This window comes from Phoca vitulina, unplaced genomic scaffold (genome assembly GCF_004348235.1).
Source record: "Phoca vitulina isolate PV1807 unplaced genomic scaffold, GSC_HSeal_1.0 scaffold92, whole genome shotgun sequence".
In the NCBI taxonomy this organism is placed as follows: Eukaryota; Metazoa; Chordata; class Mammalia; order Carnivora; family Phocidae; genus Phoca; species Phoca vitulina.
Genome location: NW_022589795.1, coordinates 2,005,963 through 2,027,771, shown reverse-complemented (window position 1 = coordinate 2,027,771; position 21,809 = coordinate 2,005,963). Strand labels below are relative to the sequence as shown.

General features: G+C 54.7%; 2 protein-coding genes and 1 non-coding gene across 3 annotated transcripts; 1 reads left to right on the top strand and 2 right to left on the bottom strand.

The window, feature by feature from the left end:
* The first annotated feature begins 9,328 nt into the window (after positions 1-9,328).
* Positions 9,329-13,303, top strand: TMEM101 (transmembrane protein 101). The gene is made up of 4 exons (XM_032396596.1): positions 9,329-9,526; positions 9,829-10,009; positions 10,871-11,017; positions 11,796-13,303. The coding sequence occupies exons 1-4, from the start codon at positions 9,390-9,392 to the stop codon at positions 12,102-12,104; spliced, it is 774 nt and encodes a 257-aa protein (XP_032252487.1). The 5' UTR covers positions 9,329-9,389; the 3' UTR covers positions 12,105-13,303.
* A 762-nt stretch (positions 13,304-14,065) lies between these two features.
* Positions 14,066-17,837, bottom strand: NAGS (N-acetylglutamate synthase). The gene is made up of 7 exons (XM_032396595.1): positions 17,412-17,837; positions 16,577-16,851; positions 16,250-16,463; positions 15,799-15,979; positions 15,315-15,486; positions 15,034-15,216; positions 14,066-14,399 (listed from the first exon to the last, which is right to left on the bottom strand). Exons 1-7 carry the CDS (start codon positions 17,835-17,837, stop codon positions 14,246-14,248), a joined length of 1,605 nt encoding a protein of 534 aa, XP_032252486.1. The 3' UTR covers positions 14,066-14,245.
* Positions 17,838-18,480: 643 nt separating this feature from the next.
* LOC116627029 lies at positions 18,481-18,628 on the bottom strand. The gene has a single exon (XR_004298397.1). It is a non-coding gene; the product is annotated as a small nucleolar RNA SNORA61 (small nucleolar RNA).
* Between the last annotated feature and the right edge of the window lie 3,181 nt (positions 18,629-21,809).

The following is a 21,809-nucleotide window of genomic DNA, read 5'->3' as shown; positions in this document are numbered from 1 at the left end:
CACCCAGGGGCTCCGTAATAAAGTTTCAAAACGAGTTTGTTCTTTTTTATTATAAAAGCCTTACATGGCTCATTAGAGAAAGCTAGAAAATAAGGCAAACGTATCCCGCTTCCACCCCCGATTGCTAACATCTTTCATATCCTCTAGATTCTAAAACATTTCTTTCTCCCCACCCCTTGCACTTCTGACAATGCCATGTACTTCACAATGTCAGATGAAACTTGCCAACTGGTTGCCTCATCCCCAGCTCACGAAGTGCACTCTAATCTTAGCATCTTAGAATCGTTACATAGAAGTGGTATGGGGCTAGGTGATCTCTCAGATTACTCCCAGCCTATCTTATTTTATCTTGTCTGTCTTATCCTACAATGCCTTGCTTCAAAGCCACCTGTGAAGCCATCCTCGACAAAGTGGAAAGCGATTCCTAGAATTTTTTGTATCACTCATGTCATGCAGCATGACTTGCATTATAGTTATTGTTTAGGTTTTCCTTGAGTGATCTGATGGGGGATTTTGAGGCTGCAAGGCAAGGATAATGACTTACTTATTTTTGTATTATTCCCTAGCACCCAGCTGTTGAGTATGACTGAAGGTAGAAGTTTGAAAGTCACCCGTTTAATAACTAGATGAGTTGCCTGAGTCAAGATGAAAAGCAATCTAGGATGGAGTGGGATTTGAGGAAATCTCAAGGTTAAGCTTAGAAAGAGGACAAGGGATCAGGAAAGCACATGGGAGATGAAGAGCAAGGTGGGAGCAACGGAGCTCTCCCTCAGGTTTCTTGAGAGCATACTTTGGCAGCTGGGACCAACCCTGGTTGGGTTGTGGCCTCCCTGTTCCATTTTCCTGTCATTTTCAACTTTGTTGAAAAGTCTAAAGGGGAACTAAATCTCTTCGTGTACTGGTAAAGTAAGGTGAGGGTGAGGCATATTTCTGGTGACTTCTCAACTAACCTCTCCATTAACCCTTATGCTGACTCCCACAGTTCGTTTTAGTGGAGGGACTAACAAGAGGCTTCTTTTCGAATCTGGCCCCCTTTATTCTGGTCTCTGTCCTAGTTTCAAGGAGCTGCTCATGCTCACTGTGGAGAGGTACATGTACTGCTCTGCAGAGAATATTCTCGGATGGTCCCTTGAGGTGTCGTGTAAGCTGAAATCTGAACAAGGTGCCAGCCAAGAGTGCTTGGATAGGGGGAACAGCAGGTGCTAAGTTGAGAGTGCTAAGAGCTTGAGGTTTTTAGGAACTACTAGAAGATAGGTGGCTGAAGCCTCATGAGCCGGAGCCGGATCATGCAGGGCCTTGTTGCCATTGTAGGGACTGGAATCTGTTCTTGGCACAGTGGGGAGCAGTTCGAGGGTCGGAAGCTGTCGAGGGCTTTAGTCTGTCAGGGGGCAAAGGTGGAAACAGACCGCTGCATTCCGAGGCTGTTGCGGTCATCTAGGCAGGACATGGTGGTGACATGAGTGACTTCACAACTGACAGGGCTTGCTGATGGAGAAGGTTTGAGGCTGAGGTGGTGAGGGGGAGAGGAACCGAGAGCGGCTTCTGTGTGGATGGCGAACAATGAGAGAGGAAGAGGTCTGTGGAAAAATCGAGATTCTTATTTTGCCATGTTTGTCTTACCCGTGAAGCCCTGAAGAGCAGATGGCAGCTGGGCAGGTGGATGACAAGCCTGGCGTTCAGCAGGGAGGACTGGGCTGGAGCTGGATGTTTAGGAGTTATTACCTCATCGTGAACTCCAGAAGATGGGAGACAAGATCCATGGCCACAGAAGATGTTTTGGCCTCTGATGGGAGGGGGGCCTTTCTTCCACTATAAAGAGGAAGGAAAGAGAAGACCGCACAGTTGCTGGTGAGTTCGTAGATTTGACAGGGAGGTGAGGGTGAAGGAGTATGTGTCCAGTGGTTCAGTAAACGGGAGAAATGGCATGGTTGCTGAGGTCTGAACTTGTGCATTGAGGGTGTAACGAGATGCCCATTTTGTGACTTTGTGGTAGTCCCATCAAGTGACTGCGGTGCAGACGCAGAAGTTGGAGAGCTGGGTGCAACCAAGGGTGTTCATCAGGTTGTGCGCTATGGAGGGAGAAGGAAGTTCGGCTGTGGATATCTGCAAGGGAATGATTATAGCAATGGACCCTTCACCCCTACAGATGGAGGCTGGCCTCAGGTACACTTTGGTTTTTGTTCAGATTGGCCTTTCTGAAAGTGTCCTGCTGTCATCCTTGTGTCCTGGCAATGGGAAGGATAAGCCAGAAGTCAGTATGTGAACAGTGTGCAAATGAAGGATGCTTCCAGGGCCAGGGATGGCCCAGGTGGTATCAGAAGCTCAGCACAGATATCCTGACTTAGAAATACCAGGAATGTTGCAGCTCATAGGGAATAGTCCAGCGTTCCAGTTTATAATTTTCTTTTTAAAGATTTTATTTATGGGCGCCTGGGTGGCTCAGATGGTTAAGCGTCTGCCTTCGGCTCAGGTCATGATCCCAGGGTCCTGGGATCGAGCCCCACATCGGGCTCCTGGCTCAGCGGGGAGCCTGCTTCTCCCTCTCCCTCTGCCTCTCTCCCTGCTCATGCTCTCTCTATCTCAAATGAAAAAATAAAATCTTTAAAAAAAAATAAGGATTTTATTTATTTATTTGACAGAGAGAGACACAGCGAGAGAGGGAACACAAGCGGGGTGGGGGGGGCGGTGGGAGAGGGAGAAGCAGGCTCCCTGCTGAGCAGAGAGCCCAACATGGGACTTGATCCCAGGACCCTGGGATCAAATGACCTGAGCCAAAGGCAGATACTTAACAACTAAGCCACCCAGCACTCCTATAATTTTTTTTTTTTTTAGATTTTATCTATCTGAGGAGCTCTTGGGTGGCTCAGTTGGTGAAGCGTCTGCCTTTGGCTCAGGTCATGATCCCAGGGTCCTGGGATCAAGTCCCACTTTGGACTCTGCCCAGGGGGGAGCCTGCTTCTCCCTCTGCCTGCTACTCTGCCTGCTTGTGCTCTCTCTGTCTGTCAAATAAATAAATAAAATCTTTAAAAAAAAAGATTTTATCTATTTGAGAGAGAGAAAGTGAGTGAGAGAGAGAGCACGGGTAGGGGGAGGGGCAGAGGGGGAAGCAGGAAGCCCAACCCCGGGCTCTGATCCCAGGACCCTGGAATCATTACCCTTAACCAGCTGAGCCACCTAGGTGCCCCTGTCTTCCAGTTTAAACATCCTCTCTACAGCATCCTCGACAGACTGTCTCTACTTGAACACTTTCATTGATGGGGAGCTCACTGCTTTGAGAAACATGTGGTACTGTGTCCTTCTGTCCTCTAAGCTGCAGCTCATTTCTAGAGCTGTGGCTAGAGCTGAAGTCTCCAGGATGCTAGTCCTTGCTCTTCAGGATGTTTCCTTTCCTCGCAGCCCCCGGGTGAGGGGCACACAGATGTGCCTGGGAGCTGTCTTGTCTTCTCCAGTGAAATGGCTTTTTTCAGCCAACTCTTCCAGCCTATTAAGAGCTTTTAAAAAATCTTGATTCTATAATATAGTAGTTATCCATCCCAATGTTGTATTAATTCCAATTTATATAAACTGTCTTCTGTGTTTTCATTATCCCAAGGAATGTGATGAGAGACTTTAATATCCAGATGTTTATCTATGATAGTCATCTAGTTACCCTATCAAAAAGGGAATTGAAGTTGTTTGAGTATAACTTATTTTTGGTGCGCTCATGCGGGCACCTGGTGGTCACTGTGTTCTAGGTAACTGCTCATACAACATGTTCAATGAATCTTTCTGAATTTTGTTAACTGTTGTTACACTTGTCTGACTTTTGAAAATTGCAACTCTTCATGAACTCAAGTCTCTGGCAACCTTCAGTTTATAATATTTTCTCAAAGATTATTATTATTCTTAATTTAAAAAATTTTTTTAAAAAGATTTATTGGAGAGAGAAAGGGTGAGAGAGAGAGAGATCATGAGCAGGGGGCAGAGAGAGAGGGAGAAGCAGACTCCCCACTGAGCAGGGAGCCCGATGTGGGACTCGATCCCAGGACACTGGGATCGTGACCTGAGCTGAAGGCAGACGTTTAACCGACTGAGCCACCCAGGCATCCATTAAAGATTATTATAATTTTTTAAAAAATATTTTATTTTTTTAAGTAATCTCGACACCCAGTGTGGGGTTGAACTCACAACCCCAAGATCATGAGTCACACGCTCCAGCGACTGAGCTAGCCAGGCACCCCTCAAAGATTATTGACAGTGATTTTTCAAATTTTTCACTATAATTTCCTTCAACCAGATCACTTGAACTAATTCAAAGGGGCTCACGTCTGATTGATGATGGCTCAGCTGCTCTTCCCATTCTGGAGATAATCTGTGTGATTCACCTGTAGACCTTAACTTCTTTGAGAGGTGTTTGGCTGGTATGTGGGACAGTGGCCCAGTCTCTGGGCACTGTGGTTAAGAGCATGGCTGGATTCAGACAGGTCTAGGTAATGTCAGATTTCATCTCTGCCACTGATGAGCAGTATGACTTGGCAGCCTCTGTATCCTTGCCAAGCATTAGTTTCCTCTGTAAAATGAGTGTCTCAGTTGAGGATTAAATGAAGCCTTTAATGAGATGCCTGGCCCTTGGTAACCTTCTCTTCAATATGGCCATTGTGATTCTCTTAAGAGTTTGTTGGGTGGGGCTAGTGAGCACACTGGGGAACCTAGAAAGAAACTTGTTTGGTTGGCCTCCTAGGGCAAGGCAGAAGTGCTGGGTACAGACACCCTGTCCCCAGACCCCTCTGTTTAGAAAGCAATGCTGGACACTCTTCAAAGGCCAGAACGGAGTATTTTGACCTTTGGCCTAGTGAGAACGAGAGAGTATTTCCCTCCTTTGTGTTCAGAGAAGACCTAGGTGAATTCTAGATGATGGCAGATTTCTTAGACAGGCAGTATAGAATGAAAGAGAAGATACCTGGCTCCCTTTTGACTTGTGGATGTGAGGTGTGGTGAGTTGAGGCCTTCGAGGGGCCTCAGGCTGCCATCTTGACAAGTGATAGACCAGGATGTGGGGCTCAAAGGGAGAGGGCCATGGTGTGAGGAGTGAGGAGTGGTGTTCTTAGAAAGGCAGGGCAGGATCCTGCTCCCCTGGTTATAATTATGGCCACAAGGCCTTGGAGATGTCCTCAACCTGTCCCACCCACCCTCCCCCTCATCCCTACCCTCAGCGCTATGGCTTCCCTAAGAGCTGATCTCTTGGGGCAGGAGGCCAGGAGGGCAGGTAACTAGAGCTGAGATTCTTTTCACTGCTATTTCTGGGCTGGGGCTATACTTGGCAGGTGGTGCCAGGAATACAGGTGAGTGTGTTGAACTTCTGACCTCAGTGGCCAGATTAGGCCAGGATCTAGTCAAGGTTGTGTCCTCTTGCAGAACAGGGACTCTGCAAATGTTGGCTGGTTGAGTGACCCAGGGAATGTTTAGGGGCAGGAGAAGGCAGAGTTGCTCCTGGGCTGTGTGGGAAATAAGTGGGGATGGGTACGGAGTGAGAGGAAAGAAGGGGTGCTGGGGTTTAAAAGACCATCTTCCCTGATTGCTTTTCTTTTTTCTTTTTCTTTTTTTTTTTTAAGATTTTATTTATTTATTTGACAAAGAGAGACACAGCGAGAGAGGGAACACAAGCAGGGGGAGCGGGAGAGGGAGAAGCAGGCTTCCCGCAGAGCAGGGAGCCCGATGTGGGGCTCGATCCCAGGACCCCGGGATCATGACCTGAGCCGAGGGCAGACGCTTAACGACTGAGCCACCCAGGCGCCCCTTCCCTGATTGCTTTTCATCCTAGTAGGCGTAAGGGAATGAGAGGTGGCTGGGGTGGGGGATCAAAACGCTGGGGTCTTGGGCTGCGACGGCTCTTCCCAGAGCCTTGGTAGCAGGTTAAATTACGGGAGATGGAGGGAGGTGTCCATAAGACCATGTTGGGGGACATGGCAAATGGTGAGACCCCTGAATGGTATCTATTTTTCCTCTCCCTAGCACGCCCACACTTCCCCAGAGTCCTGGGTAGAGGAGTGAGGCACGGTCTGTGTATCTCTGACTGCCTGATGTAGGCCTGAGGCCATTGTCATCCCAGCCCCTCATGGGGCAAGGATGGGGCAGGTGTGGCCACTCCTTCCTCACAGTGGCCACGGCCTTACTCGGGAATCTGGCAGCAGCGCTCCCAGCACTGTGCACCTACCTGTCCAGCCGCAGGAAGCTTGGTGGACTGGGGGGCCTCCACCCACTCAGCCTGCCACATGGCTCCTTCCAGGGCCTGTGGGGACTGTGGGTGCTGCTGCTTTCTCACAGTGCCCTGTGGGATCTGGCTGGAGGAGCCCTGGGGGGCCTGGGTTTCCTGGAGCGGTTGCACCTCAGCCACCACCACCTGGCCTGCTGCCCCTGGACTTCTTCACCACCCTGGGCTCTGTGCTCCTCCTGGATCTTTCTCACAAGCTGCTTATCACTCTGGACCCCTGCAGCCTATGGGGCCTGGGGAACCTGGAGCAGTTCGACCTGAGTCCCAACTGGCTGACCGAGCTGGGCACAGCCAGGCTTGGGGGCCTCTTCTGTCTACACTGGCTCTTGCTGGCTAGAAACTGCTACGTGTGGCCTGGCCACCATGCCAGGCCTGGAGGTCCTCTCTGGCTGGGAATGACATCAGTGAGCTGGAGGCTGAGGTTTCGGCGGCCTTGTTGGTGCTGGGCATCCTCTCTCTTGTAGACAACTGGTTGCCACACTTCAGTTTCAAGGTGACTGCAGACATCTGGATGGTGGGCATGTGGCTGCTGCTGGCCAATAACATAACACCTGCGTGCAAGACTGTGACGCGACCTGCAGTGGGCCTTTGGGAAGCCTGGACCACCTGTGGCACTTGTGGGTGCCAACCTGGGCAACCTGACTTGTCCTGCCCTCAGCTGTTGGGGGGGGGTGGGTGCTGAGCAGTGTGGAGGCCCGGCTCTGCCTGTCTGAGACAGCTACTGTGCAGGGTATCCTGGGCACCATGCTGGTCACTGTGGCTCTGGTCGTGGCAGAGTGCAAGCACAGGCGGGGCTCCAGAGGAGCTGGGGAGGGAGAGCAGATAGAGATGTGGACGGCAGGTAGAGATGTAGACGACAAGAAGGGCTGTTCTTCAGAAGTCTTTCCAGCTGAGTTGTCACCCCGGGCAGGAGTGGGAAGAGTGGGGGTGGGGTGGGGTGGGGGACAAATGGCTGTGTTCCTCTGGCAGGGCCTCTGACCCTCCCACTCACCTATTCTCTGACCTAGCACAATGCCAGCATCTTTCCCAACCCTCGAAAGGGATTTGGCCCTTAGTATTTCTCAACAACCTTCTGGGGACTAGGGCAGTAGAAGGCAGAGACTGAAGACCAGAGGGAATTACGGTGGGATGGGTACCAAGGGAAGCTTCATGAATCCCAGTCTCCTGTCCCTCCCCACACATGTCCCTGGCTGCTGCTGTTGCTAAAGTCATGAGGATGGTGGGATGGGGTAGGGGTATTGCTCCTGTGGGCACAACCCAGCCAGGCTCCTGCAACTATTTTATGGGCGTACACCGTCCCGGTTCCGGTCCTCCTCAACACCTTAGCTCCTTCCTGAGGGCTGTGCATTCTTGTCACATTTGAATTGAGAATCGGTTGAAGAGATGGCAAAATAAAGCCAATTGAAAATTTGATTCTGTACTATGTGCCTGTGGAAAACTTACCTTATGTGGTTGTGACTGGTGTGTGGGGGAGGTAGACAGAATGGCCTTTAATCCAGGTTTTTTCTCATTCCCTTCTGGACATTCCTTTCCTGTACCCTCACCCCAGCATATATGTACACAATCCCATTTCCTAGATTTTGTATGGATATATCTTTCTCTCTCTCACGTTTCTGTTATGCCCAGGCTTTATCCCAGTGACTATGAAAAATAAGATGTGAGAGGTGTTTTGTGTAGCTTTTACTGGCTGAGTGGGAATTTTTAATTCACTTGAGGCTCCTCTCCCCACCCCAGGGAACAGGAAGCAAACAGATCTGAATTAAATAGCCTGGTGGGAATGCTTGTAGAGTCTTAACTTCAATATTGGAAGATGAATTTGTGTGTTGCCGGGTGGTAGGGGGCTGCAGGAAGATAGTGGCAATCCTGGAGTGCCCAGAACTTTTACCCACTTATTGAACAAATAATGACAGAATACCTACTCTGAAAGAGACCTAGTAGCAACATCTTTTGTTCATTTCTCTATTTATTTTTTAAAGATTTTATTTATTTGACACACAGAGAGAGAGACAGCAAGCGAGGGAACACAAGCAGGGGGAGTGGGAGAGGGAGAAGCAGGCTTCCCACTGAGCAGGGAGCCCGATGCGGGGCTCGATCCCAGGACCCTGGGATCATGACCTGAGCCGAAGGCAGACACTTAATGACTGAGCCACCCAGACGCCCCTCATTTCTCTATTTAGCATGTATTTCCTGAATGCAACCAGTACACTATGCTGCGAGGATATAATAGTAAACAAATCAGACACTGTCCTTGCCCTCATGAAGCTCCCAGTCTAGGGTTAATCTGGTTGTTAACGAAGAATCTAAAATATATAATTACCATTGTGCTGAGGGATTCAAAGGAAGGGTACCTGATGTTAGGGAAACATAAAATAGGGGAGCTAAGAATTAACAAGGAGGCCAAAGCAGAAGCTGGGGAGGCCAGTTTGAAGCCTGCTGTAGTTAAACCAGCAAAGATGGTAGTTAGCCGGAGCATTGGAGCTGGAGAGGATAGACTGATTTGAGATGTCCCGTGTGTCCACATCAGATCTTGCTCTTCTCTCAAGGGACAGAGGGAAGACAGACCCAGGCCAAACTTCTCTACAAGTGACTTAGCCAAGAGAACACCTTACTCTGAAATTAAACAGAAGTAGAGAGATTGTGTGTGTGTGTGTGTTTACACTATTTATCTATCCCCTACTATGAGCTGGTACCAACACCGCCACATTTAAACCTCTTAACAACGCTGTGAGGTACACGTCCTCTCCGTTTTACAGATGGGTCTTAGAAAGTGCAGGCCCAAAGTCCGTTAGGGTTGGAGTTAGAACTGGAGCCCAGGTTTAGCAGCAAAGACTAGTTCGCCCACGGTTCTGATAACCTGAACCCACTGTTTCTTCCTCTAGTCTAGTTTTCAATTTTGGAGCCACGAGGAGGGATCCTTAAGTCCCTGAGCAGAGGGAAAGGCTGAACTCCGCAGCTGGAACACATCCTTCAGCCCAGAACTTGAGAGCGAGAGCACTGTTTCTCGTCGGAAGGGAAAAATGATGCCCCCGCCCCCCACCCCCCACCCCCGCCGCTTCGCGACACCCGGAAGTTGCGTGTCCCATCCCGGCGCCGGCCTCCCTGTCGGGGGTGACGCCGCAGCGGACTGCCCTTCCCCAAGATGGCGTCGAAGATGGGTACGCGACGGTGGATGCTGCAGCTGATCATGCAGCTGGGTTCGGTGTTGCTCACACGCTGCCCCTTCTGGGGCTGCTTCAGCCAGCTCATGCTGTACGCTGAGAGGGCCGAGGCGCGCCGGTGAGCGGGCCCACGCGGCCGCCGAGCGCGGTGGGGGGGCGGTACGGCCCGTCCCAAGAACGGGGGTGCGGTGAGGTGGGGAAGAAGTTGGGACCCTTGGGCTGGGGAAGAGTTAGGACCTCGGGCTTGTTAGGGGCTCTGGTCTGGGGCAAGGTGGGCATCGAGCGTAGTGCAGGGGTCCTGGCCGTGAGGAGGGCCTCCGGTTCAGGGGAGCAGTGGAGCTTGTGGGAACTCAAGGGATCGCGAGGGCCTTCTCCCGCTTCATTCTGTCCTCGTTGCTTCTTCCCTTATCCGGCTCGCAGGAAGCCCGACATCCCAGTGCCCTACTTGTACTTCGACTTGGGGGCGGCCGTGCTGTGCGCCAGCTTCATGTCTTTTGGAGTGAAGCGGCGCTGGTTCGCGTTGGGGGCCGCCCTTCAGCTGGCCATTAGCACCTACGCCGCCTACATCGGGGGCTACGTCCACTACGGGGACTGGCTGAAGGTGAGCACCTCGGCCCAAGGCGGGACTTCGCTAGGGGGATGGGGAGCCCGAGGCCAGTGCCCTGTGCCCCGCAGCAGCTGGGAAATGCATGGTGCTGGCCAGGTGCATAGTGTGAAGCCTGGGAAGGCAGAAGCCCCAGGCTTGTGGAGATTATTACAGACTGCAAGGATGAAAGGACCTTAGAGACCACACAAGACCGCCTTTCAGAGTGTGAAAACTGAGGTCCAAAGATGAGAAACAGACTTTCCCAAGGGCACACCACAGTTAGCATTGCAGGTGAGACCAGAACCCTTTAAACCATTAGTTGAGTATGTCAGACTATAGGGCTAAAGGGACCTTGGAGAGTACTGGTTCCAACCATCTGATCTTATGAAATTTAATTAATTGAGCGCAGCATGTAAACCTGAAAGTGTCAGAACCCGTGCCAGGTGCTGCAAGCTTGTAGATAATCCTGGGCAAAGGCAGGGACTGTCAGTCCAGTCGGTGAGGCAGATGTGTGAACAGCTACCGGACAGTGGGATCAATGGTTTTTTCATGGGACAGACTATACCATATAGCAGAAAGAACATTGGGATTTGAGTCTGTACTCCTGGAGGTGCAGAGCGGGCAACTCTTGGTGTCTGGGTTCTGCCACTTTCTGTAGGACCTTGGACATTTTTAGTAACCCCTCTGGGCCTCAGTTTCCACTTCTGATAAAAAGAGTTATCTATCTCTGCTGCACCTGCCCACCACACTTGGAAATGGTAAGAGGGTTCATCAGATGGAATGGGATGTATAGCGATGGGCACTTCTGTGCTCTGGACAGCCAGGAGAAACGTGGTGGCTGCAGTTCCTGACTGGGGTTCCCTCACCCCGGTCCAGGTCCGTATGTACTCGCGCACAGTTGCAATCATCGGCGGCTTTCTGGTGCTGGCCAGCGGCGCTGGGGAGCTCTACCGCCAGAAACCCCGCAGCCGCTCCCTCCAGTCCACCGGCCAGGTGTTCCTGGGCATCTACCTCATCTGCGTGGTAGGTTGGGGGGCCGTTGGCTGGAAGTGCTTGCCTGGGAGTGAAGTAGAACCCAGGGAGGTGGGCAGAATAAGGCCTTGCATGTAGTTCCTGATGGTCTGCCTCCTGGGAACTGCCCCAGCCAGCTTTTGGGCCTCAGAGGCCCTTCAAGTGCCTGAGATCTGGCTGAGAGTCCCTTCTTCCAGCATTATGGCCACCAGGGAGAGAAGAGGTTGGATGGACCATTCAGTCCCCAGCCTGAGAGTCAGGAGAACAAGGTGGACTGGTCCTCTCATGGCTCCAGCCCCCAGAGGACTGAGAGAGGGGGCAAAGGAGAGGTTTGGTGGGGTTCAGACCCCAGATGGGGCTCTATGGCTTAGAGTCGGTGGGGGTTGCCTAGGGTAACAAGTTACGGTACTCCCTAGGGGAGGACCTAGGCCGAGCCAGTGTGGACGGGGACCTGGACAGGCTCCAGGTCACTTGGCTTCATCTTAGTTACTGGGCACCATATCCCATGTGCAGAGCTCTGTATTCAGAGGTGAGAGCCCCAGTCTGGCAGTGGAGACACACTTCCGCTCTCCTGAGCCCCGAAGGTGAGGAGAGCCAGGCCCTAACCCCATGAGCTCCCTAGTCTGGGGGGGGGAAGATGCAGGCCCTCCTCTCCGAGAGCCCCAACTCTGAGCCGGGAGTCAGAAGCCCACCTTGCAGAGGCGGACTTGCAGGTGCCATCTCAGGGGCAGCTGTCCCCAGACAGGCTCCTCAGCCCGCCAGAGAGACTTAGAGGATGGTGTGTCTTTAGGCCTACTCACTGCAGCACAGCAAGGAGGACCGGCTGGCCTATCTGAACCATCTCCCGGGAGGGGAGCTCATGATCCAGCTGTTCTTCGTGCTGTATGGCGTCCTGGCCCTGGCCTTCCTGTCAGGCTACTACGTGACCCTGGCTGCCCAGATCCTGGCCATACTGCTGCCCCCAGTCATGCTGCTCATTGATGGCAATGTTGCCTACTGGCACGACACACGGCGCGTTGAGTTCTGGAACCAGATGAAGCTCCTTGGAGAGAGTGTGGGCATCTTCGGGGCCGCCGTCATCCTGGCCACTGATGGCTGAGTGGCACGGCAAGAGGCCGAGATGGGCGCAGGGAGCCACCGAGGGCCACCCTGCCTTCCTCCTTGCTGGCCCAGTTGTTTTTTTATGCTTTCTGCTCTGTTGGTTTGGTTCTTTGCTGTGTGTGTATATGTGTTGGTAAGAGGCAGGTCTCTTCCCCGGTGCCTGGGCTCGGCCCTTGTGGGGTGGGAGCCCTGAGGATGATGCCTTACAGGGGTTTTTCCTGTTCGTTAGTAGGAGACCTGAGGCCAACTGCTCCCTGGGTCTCCTGTCTCAGAGAAGGGAGTAAGGCAGGGCTCGGGTGGGGGTACTGAGAGTGGGAGACAGAGAAAGGAAGACCAGGAACCGGAAGTGAGCAAATGTGAAAAATTCCTTTTTGAGCCTGGCAAGTGCAGCTAGGCTCTATAGTGTTTTTTGGAGACTGAGAGTGAGTATGTGTGTTGACGCGGGGATTGGGCCAGGAGGAGCCGAGAGGCCGGGCACCGCAGAAGTCACGTGAGTTCTCAGGGTATCCCCGGGGGCAGAATCAGCACTAGCTGTCGCCCCACCTTGAAAGCAGAGCAGGCCCCAGTCGGGTGTGCAGGGGTAGGGTAGGCAGCGGCCAACGTCCCGTCTCCTGCCTTCTGTTTCCGGCTCTATGGTTGGCCTCGTTGGGGTGAGTGCCCTCCCAAACACCAGACCACACAGTCCTCCAAAAATAAACATTTTATATAGACATTTGGCTTTGCTTCTATGTTCTCCCCACAGGGCATGTTGCCATTGGCTGGGATTGATCTTGGGTTTCTTGAAAGACCACATCTGGTTAAGCCCCACTTTGGTCCTCCCGTGATCTCTGCCCTGTTCTGAGAGTTCCCACAGGCCTTTGGCTGTCTAGTCAGGATCCTCCCTGTAGTCTGCCTTTGATCCATCCCCTCAGTCCCTGTGTCATAGCTTGTCTTTTCCTCCCCTTTTATCCTCCTGGTTTCTTTTGAAGAAACCTTTGGTGAGGGCAGCTAGAGGGTGGGGGGGACTAACATTAAGTGTCCACTGTGAGGATTCTACATCTTACAGATGAGGAAATGGAAGCTCAGAGAAGGCGAGCAGCTTACCTCAAGGCACAGAGCAAATGTAGCCACAGCTGGATTCCAGGTTGGGCCTGTCTAATGCCCACACACAGCGGTGCACTCTGTCACCCCTCTCCTGAGGGAAGTCAGAGGCTGCTCCTGGGGTTTGGTTCTGTCGTGGCCCCGCTGTGCCACGATGGTCCTCTCCGTACTTGTCCATGCGCCTCCTGATTGAAAGTAGCTCAGCGACCAGTATGGGGGCCTGGCACATTGTGGGGGGTCAAAACTGCAGAATGAAACCTCTGGCTTTGGACTCCCGCCGGCTGAGGTGTTCTGTTCCCACAAATGGAGACAGCCTCCAGCGGGACCGAGGGGAAAACATCCAAGCCTGGGCCTTGCTTGGAAAGAGAGCTGGAGCTGCTGTTGGTCTGGTCTGTGGGATGGAGGGGAGCCCCTCTGGGGGCTGCTGACACCCAGGTGAGGGAGGCAGTGACAACATTCATCTTGGGGGCACTCCATCTCATTTAGCTCTTCTCTTCCCTCTGGGAGCCCCCTGGTTCTCCAACCCTCAAGATCTTGCTCCCAGAAGGTCACTGCTCATTCCTTTCAAGTGTGAGCTGACTCTCAGACAAGTATTTGTGTTTTAATCAAGGCCTCCTGAAAAGTTGTAAGACCCAAAGGAATTAAAATAAGTGGTGGAATATCAAGCAAATGGGGGTGATATTTTGGGCAAGGGAGTCTCAAAACAGAGGCCACAGAAATTGGTCCACCTTTAAGGTTATCCCTGAGTAGAGCCCTGGAAGGCAAGCCCCTCACCCTCACCTCCCATATCTCTAGACTGAAAATTGAAGGCCCCGGGTTATAGCTTTGGAGCCAGTGGTGAGGGTAGGGGAGGGGTGTCTTGGTCACACCCTTCTTCCTGTGCTTGTCCCCACTTGGGCGCCCCCCTCTGGGCAGAGTAGAGTAGGAGCTGCTTCCTCCTCTGCAGATCACTTAGCCATCAAGCCTGGTCCAGCCTGTGGCTGCCTGGGATCACCTCCAGCAGGCACGGCTTTTGGTTCACCCTGGTTGTCCCAGGGCCTGCAGGGTGGGCGGTGAGGGTCAGCTGCCTGGGTCAGAAGCTGGTTTGCAGAAGGAGTCTGGCAGCCCCTTGGCATGGTTGACCAGCTCATAAGAGTCCCGGATATCGGCCAGGCCAAACCAGAAGAAGATCCACTGCTTGTTAGAGAAGCTGCCATCACTGTGTTTGAAGTACCTGGTGGGGGGAAGGGGAAGGCTTTTAGGGCAAGGCCGGTGCTCACTACTCACTGGTTATTTTGAGGACCTACTACATGCTAGACACCCTGATATTACTGGTTTCATCCTTACAGCAGCAGCCAGGAGTCTGGTGGTGGCTTGCTCTTTTCCCAGAGAAGCAGCTAAGGCTCAGAGAAGTTAGTTGACCTGCCAGAGTCCCAAAGCTAGGAAGGTTAGACTGAGGATGTCCTTTGCTCTCTGTGCCTCCAGGGGAGGGGTCCTTGTTCACCTCTTGGTCCCCACAGAGCTGGGTGAGGGGATAGTTGCAGAAGGAAAGAGAAAGGAGAGAATGTTTCGCTGGAGATGCAGTGGGCCTGGGGTCAGCGCTTGGCAACTGGGCCTGGAATAGAGCCTGGAGGGTCAGGATTTCTGAGGACTCTGGGAGAGTTGGGGAGCGTCTTTAAGGAATCCACTGCCGTGGGGCAGAGCGTCTTTAAGTGTGCTCTGCTTCTGGGGAAATCTCAGACTCCGTGGGTGGTCTGCTCCCTGGGGAATGTGGGGCCACACTGAGTGGGGTCCTTTCCTTGGGGGAAGCCGGTCCTTCCGGGGGCGTGGCTTTGGAGAGCCGGGGCTGGGGTGGGGGCGGGACCTACCAGGGATTGATGGGGTTGGTGACCCGGGAGCGCCAGAAAAGCGTCTGCAGGTCCCGCCGCAGGCACTCCCACAGCATCTGGCCCGAGCCTTGGCCCTGGCGGCTGGAGCTCACCACAAACTTGTCTAGATAAGGGGTGCCCCCCAGTACGGGCTCCGTGGTCAGAATTGCAGCCGCGTTGTACCTGGCGCAGCAGGGAAGAGGCAGGCTGGGACCTCTCCTTGGCCCCAACCTGCCCAGCTCTGTCCCTCGGTCCCTGCCCTCTGGGGCCCGCAGACTCACCCCTCAGAGACGTAGACAGAGTGCAGCCGCGGGCGCAGCGAGGCCAAGTAGTCGTCCCGCAGCTTCTTGCCGAAGCTGGCGTTGACCAGGTTCACCAGGCGGCCCTGGTCCAGGCTGTCCAGGCTGCGCACCCGCAGCATCCGATCGGCGTTCTTGAACAGGGTCCCGGACCCTGGGGGTGGCATGGAGGAGGAGGGGTTAGTTTGGCCCCAGAGCCAGGTCCCATCCGCTCCTGCATTTGCCCTGCCTGGTGGGGGGTCCAGATACGACAGGGCGGGGGGGGGGGTAGGCAGTGACCCTCTTTGGAAGATCTCCACAATGAAGTGATTTCTGTGGTCGGCATTGATATGTACATGATTTTCACACAGGGAGATGCTTTCCCCTGGCAGTTTGTCCCTCAGCTTCCGTCCATCGTCCGGAGACCCACCTACTTCCCCTAGACCCGCCTCCCTCCCCCGACACCGCCCCCAGGCGCGGCCCTCACCCTTGTGGCTGAAGAGCTCGGTGAGCAGCGTGCTGGCGGCGGTGATGGCGGCCGAGGAGTGGTGCGGCAGGCGGCTGAGCACGTCCACGATGAGCCGCACCTGCTGCCGCTCCTTGGCGCTCACCCACTCGGCGTTGGTCACCAGGTCCAGATCGGCGGGCAGATTCACGTTACTCAGGACCTGCGTCCAGGCGCAAGGGGTGAGCCTCTGGCCTGCAGCCGGCCACGAACTGCGCCCCTGCCCCACGGACCCTTCCTCACCGACCCCTTTACCCTCACTTCCTCCCGGAGCCCTCGGCCAGGGAGAGTTCGGATCTGGGCACCACGCTGCTCCCGACCCACCCAGCTTGAGAATGACTCTGGGGCCCGTCCGGGAGGCGAGCAGGGAGCAGGAGAGGGGCTCATCCAGGCCCGGAGTCGCGGGAGTGGAGCCCGTAAGGAGGGGACACACCTTTTGACTGCTGTCGTGCAGGCCTCCTCTGTTATTGAGGAAGATGATTTTGGTGGGCTGTAGCGCCTTGGCTAGAGCCGCGGTCACCTCCAGCGAGTCGAGGAGCACGGAGCGGCGCGCGGTCGTCTCCCCGATGGGGCACAGGATGGGGATGCTGCCGGACTCCAGGCACCACTGCAGCAGGTCGGTCTCCACCGAGACGATCCCGCCGTAGCTGTGGGCCAGACGTGGTGCTCAAGAGGGCCCCCTCCAGGCCTGCCGGGCTCGGGCAGGGCGCGCGGCGGAGCGGGGTCCAAGCACGCCGGGCCAGGCGGGGCCCGCACTAACCTGGCATGAGGGGCTGGCTCCGCGGCGCCCAGCACCGAGCCGCCGCCAAAAAAGGGCACGGCAGCGGCGGCGTTGTGCCGCAGCTCATCCACCAGCACCTTGCAGTTCTGGGCAAGCTGTGCCTTGGCCTCCCAGAAGGAAAGGCAGCCAGAGGGCGCGGTGGGCGCGGGCAGCCCGAGGACTACCAGCGGCTTCATGTCCATGCGCTGCAGGAATGCCAGGGCGAAGGCCAGGCTGGATACGGCCCGACCGCACTTGAGTACCTCCTCGTCCACCTGCGGGAGAGGGCACGTTCAGGAGGGCCAACGCTGGCCCTGACTCCTGCAGCCTGGTCCCCGCGGCCCTGTCGGTGCCCCTACCGTGCCCAGGAGCAGTCAGACGCCATTTCTGGCTACGGGCGCCCACCTGCTCCGCCCTTTGCCCCGTTGGGTCTTGCCATCCCCTTATCTCACATTAGTGTTCCTCCCTCTGTGCCTCCCTGCGACCTTGGACTCTCTGACTTCTTGGGGGGAGGGGTGACCCAGGCGGCTCCTGTCCAGGTTCCCCACTTGCCATCTGAACCCGACTGCGCCCATGGTGGGGGTGGGGGTACTTCTCCAGCGCATCACACTTAGTGGATTAGGGTCCCCAGTCTCCTCGCCTGGGCTGGGCGTGAGACTATTGGAGCAGCGCGCAGCTTCACCCAGTCCCGGGCACTCCGCCGGGCACCGTCGCACGCCTTCCCGCTTCTGCTGTGCAGAGTCCGCAGCCGGTCCCGCCATGCCTGGCGACCCGTCGCCGTACAACCCCCATCCATCCCCTCGCTGTGACATGGCCGGCGCCGCACTCCGCTCACCTCGATGACCGCGAAGGGCTTGTCGGCGGAGTGGTAGCAGGTCTGGAACTGCGTGAGCCAGTGGCGCGCCTCCCCGGGGCTGGCTCCGCACTGGTTCAGAAAGGCCTGGATGTCCCGCTGCACCAGCGAGCGGCCGGCCGGGGGCCCGGGGGGGTCGGGAGGGGCCGGGGGCGCGGGGGGCGGTGTCCACTCCGGCTCCTCCGCGGCAGGCGAGTGGGTGTCGTCCTCGGCGCCCTCGGTCCGTTCTCGTGCGTCCTGGGCCGGCGCCCAGGCGGTGCTGAGCCGGCGCCCCGGGCTGGCGCCCCCGGCCGCCCGCCGTCGCGCGCTGCCGCTCAGTCTCCGGGCGCCCCCAGTGCCTCGGGGACCGCGCAGCCTTCCTCCCGCAGAGGTGGCCCGTAGGGCCCAGGCCAACCGCGCCGTCGCCATGACAACCAGACCGGCCCCCCCCCCCCCCCCACGAGTGCGCTTCTGTCCGCAGCTCCCGGCTCTGGGGGGCTCTTAACCTGCTGCAAGACGGGGCTGGGATAGCCGCGGCGGGGCGCGGACTGGGGGCGCAGAGTCGTCTCTGGGTGCATTTGAGGAGGGTCAGGCCATGGGTCGGAGGGCGGGGCCACCAGTATCCCCCGCCCCTGGGGGGGGGACGGAACCCACTAGCGCGGGTCACGAGGCAGAGATAAGCGGTGGCGGGGTGTCTTTCATCTGCTGCCAAGGCCGGTTCCAGGAAGGGCTCAGGGGACCCAGGGTGGCTTTGGCCGTCTGCGGGGTTCTGGATGATTAAACGGGAGTGTGAGGAGGGCAAGAGGGGAGAGTAAGTGGCGGTTACCGTGGGACTGAGGGAGGAGACTGCTAGGAGAGGTGGGGAGGAGTGGAAGGAGGGTGGAGGTGTGCCAACTCTGCTGGAGGGCGGGGAATGCCTCTATCCTATGATCTGAGCTCCAAGAAAATTGGAATCATGAGGTTACCAGGGTTAGCCAAGCTCCAGACACTGGGTACCACTTTGAAGAATTTTGTCATAGTCTCAAATCACCCCTTATTATTTATTTTATTTTATTTTACTTTTATTTTATTACCTTGTTTGAAACTAGGCCATAAGCTATATGCCAGACTATAAGCACTGTGAGGCCAGCTTCGGTGTTCCTTTTCCTCCTTTTCCCAATCGTATGCCCCCTTCCACCAAGACCAGAGTTCAGATCCAATGGGAAAGGGAACCGGAGGGTAAATCACCCCTTATTAGTATTAAGGTTCTTAAATTTAAAATTTATCCCTATCAAGATTATAACTAGAAAACCAGTATCACTTGCTACCAACAGAAGAAAGCCTTAAGAATAAAGCCAAAACAAAATGTTATTAAGTTCCAGCTGGCTAGTGTTGCCTGCTCTCTTGGTAACACAGAAGCCTACCAAGTACGCAGTGTCAGAAGCACCCTGGCAGCCTGGGAGGCTTTCTCCTGACCTGTGGAATGCCAGGCCCTGTGCAAAGCACTTCACATGTAGTAACTCATTTCATCCTCACAATGATGCCAGGATGGGTATTATTATTCTGCCCACTTTATAGATGAGGAAATCAAGGCACAGAACTATGTGAGGGCCAAGGTCATTCGGCTCATTAACAGTGGGGCTGTTCTTTGAAGCAAAGCAGTTCTGCTTCAGACGCATGCTCTTAAACAAGATTTGAAAAGGACCTGAAAACTTTCCCGGGATGTGATTCACTGTGACTTGATACTGTATCCACCCGCTGCCAGAAAGCACCCTGTACACATCCTGTGCTCCCGTACACCGTGCTGGAGCCCCACCCTCTGTCGTTGTAGAGGAGAAAAGCAAGTGTGGAGGAGCAGTGACTTGGCCAAGGTCACACAGCTGGTAGTGTCACGGCCAGATGCTAGGCATCCTAAGTTCTCACCACTGCTCTCTTCTTCCTTCTCTGCAGTTCTGTGCTCCCTGTGCTGGGAGTCAAGACTGTTGGGGCTCTGCCTGAGCTGCTTCTCCCCTGAGCATCCCAGAGGATGCTGGGTGAGCACACCAACCCCTTCCCGGGATCCCCTGCCAACACACTCATGCATGCACCAACACATGTGCACACACAGCACACGCATGCACTCTCCCGGGCAGGAGACTCCTGGCAGGGGGAGGGGTTGCTGACCTTTGTGACCTCGTCCACTGACTTTTCCATTTTCCTACTTAGAAATTCTGGGTTCCATTAGAGAGGGAAGCATGGAAGGTCTGTACCCCCTACTCTGTGAGGTCATCTCTAAGGCCTTCTTTCTCTTCCCAGTTTGCTGCGGTCCACCCCCTACTTCCCTACACTTCCCAGAATCCACCAGAGGAGGTGGTCCTAGCTCCTGGGGGATTAATCATTTTCCAAGCCGCTCAGCGCTCCCACCCTCCCTGGCCCCTCTCCACTCAGGATTCCTCCTTCTCCGTCTCTCTGCCCCAGCTCTGGCCTCTCGTCACTCTTTCTCTCCCAAATGTATGCCTCTTCCAGGCCTTTTCCCCCTCCTGCCAACTCAGGGCCTCTGTGAGGGCAAGGCTGACTTCTCCCTTCAGACTGGGGCTCCCTGAGGGCAGGGCTGTTGTCTCCCTCCTCAGACCAGGGGCCCACCCATTTCAGTAGCCAACAGCATCAGTCCCATTTCCCCTGGGCTGGTGGGGCAGACACCGCCTGGGGAGCTGCTTCCCACTGCTTTGGGCTTTAGCCCAGAGGGCCGTGTCCCCAGGCAGCCAATGGGCCCAGGGATACCCTGAGTAGATGATTAACTCCAGGCCCAGTGACCCTGGGGCCACTGTGTCCCTACTGCCTCTCCCTGGGGGAAGGCCAGCCTCTGGTTGGAGAACTGGCCCTGCTTTGTGGAGGAGATGAGTGTGGGTATATGAGGTCAACACCCCTACCTGACCCCACCCCTCTGAATTGAAGGCCTACAGGATCCCTGTGGGTCTGTGGTTCCAGCTTGAATTTTCTTTGTTCCCCTCTGAAGCAGGCCGTCGTTTTGTTTTTCAGAGTAAAGCTTATTGTCAATGTGCCCAGAATCAGGATCCTGTCTTCTCACCAGGCCCTGGGTCATGGAGATGCTGGGACCAGACACAACCTTCCAACCCCTCCAGACACTTCCCCTCAGCACAGGCCACAGCCTTGAGCACAGGAGCTGGTTTGAAGGGCCAAGGCTGTCCCTCCTACTAGAGCCCTCCTTAGCTGCCACTCAGGACAGGTGGGCGTGGAAGTGACAGGAAGCCGGGCAGGTGAGGGGCCAGGGGTGCCAGCTGACGGTTCCAATCACAGCACCTGAGGGGAGATACACACACACACACACACACACACACATGAGTACACAAATGTAGCATCCCACACCAGCCACTGAGATACACGCAGAAACACAGATGTGTAGACGCACAGGTGTACGGAGATACACAGAACACATGGAGACCCGCACCATCCATTCTCACACAGATGTGCACATAGAGAGATACACGTATATAGACACAACAGATGTACAGAGAGACACTGGTCCACCCAGACACACATTTGCACGCAGAATTGTGCATGCTTACGTGCGCAGCGACCGTGTCATACATAGGAACACGGACATACACACACATGGATAGGTGCTGAGAACACGCAAATACACACCCAGCTGTCATCAGGGACAACTACAGGGGCACTTAGATCTGGAGACAGGAATGTACACACACACACACACACACTACATACAGAGTTACAAGCAGACACCCCACCTGAGATCATACTCATCCACATAGAGGCACAGAGCCATACTCATTCACATGCCGTAATGGCATCTGCCATGGGCGAAGTGGCCAGTAAACACTGAATGAACACATGAATAAAGAGAAGACAGAAGGAAAGATGTAGGGCCCTGTGGAAAGGGAAGCCTGGCTCTGTGGACTATCGTGGGATTGGCCCTAGGACTTCCCAGCAGCCCCAAGGGGGCCCTCTCCATCTGTGAGGAGGAAGAGCCCAGTGGGAGAGTACACAGGCCTCGGTCAGCCGCGGTGTCGTGAGCACATACTATGTGCCAGGTCGTGAACGGGGCACTCTGAGGACGCAGTCCCATTTTCCCTGGCTGGAGATCAGGAGGCCTGGCTCTGCCACTTCCTTGGCTGTAAAGGTTTGGGCAAGGCATTTAACTTCTCTGGGCTCCTGCTTTCTCACTTGTAAAAAGGGGGGAAAGAGAATAAAACTTAATCTCACTGCATAGTAGTGAAGATGAAAAGCTCTCCATGGGCACTCAGTCCACCAAATCCACACCGTGGGAAACTATAGGGCAAGCAACCTGGTTTCTTCAATAAATGAATTACAAGTAAAAGAGTAGGAGAGAGGAGGGCGGAATTAAATGAAAAGATGTATTTTTAAAAAGATTTTATTTTAAGTAATCTCTACACAACCCTG

Bases quoted from the DNA above. Each gene is read 5' to 3' on its own strand.
- TMEM101 (XM_032396596.1), top strand. From the start codon at position 9,390: ATGGCGTCGAAGATGGGTACGCGACGGTGGATGCTGCAGCTGATCATG. The intron at 9,527-9,828 runs GTGAGCGGGCCC...TCCGGCTCGCAG, and splicing joins GAGAGGGCCGAGGCGCGCCG to GAAGCCCGACATCCCAGTGC. The intron at 10,010-10,870 runs GTGAGCACCTCG...ACCCCGGTCCAG, and splicing joins ACTACGGGGACTGGCTGAAG to GTCCGTATGTACTCGCGCAC.
- NAGS (XM_032396595.1), bottom strand. From the start codon at position 17,837: ATGGCGACGGCGCGGTTGGCCTGGGCCCTACGGGCCACCTCTGCGGGA. The intron at 15,980-16,249 runs GTGTGTCCCCTC...GCCTGGACGCAG, and splicing joins TGCACGACAGCAGTCAAAAG to GTCCTGAGTAACGTGAATCT. The intron at 15,217-15,314 runs GTGAGTCTGCGG...CTGCTGCGCCAG, and splicing joins TCTGTCTACGTCTCTGAGGG to GTACAACGCGGCTGCAATTC.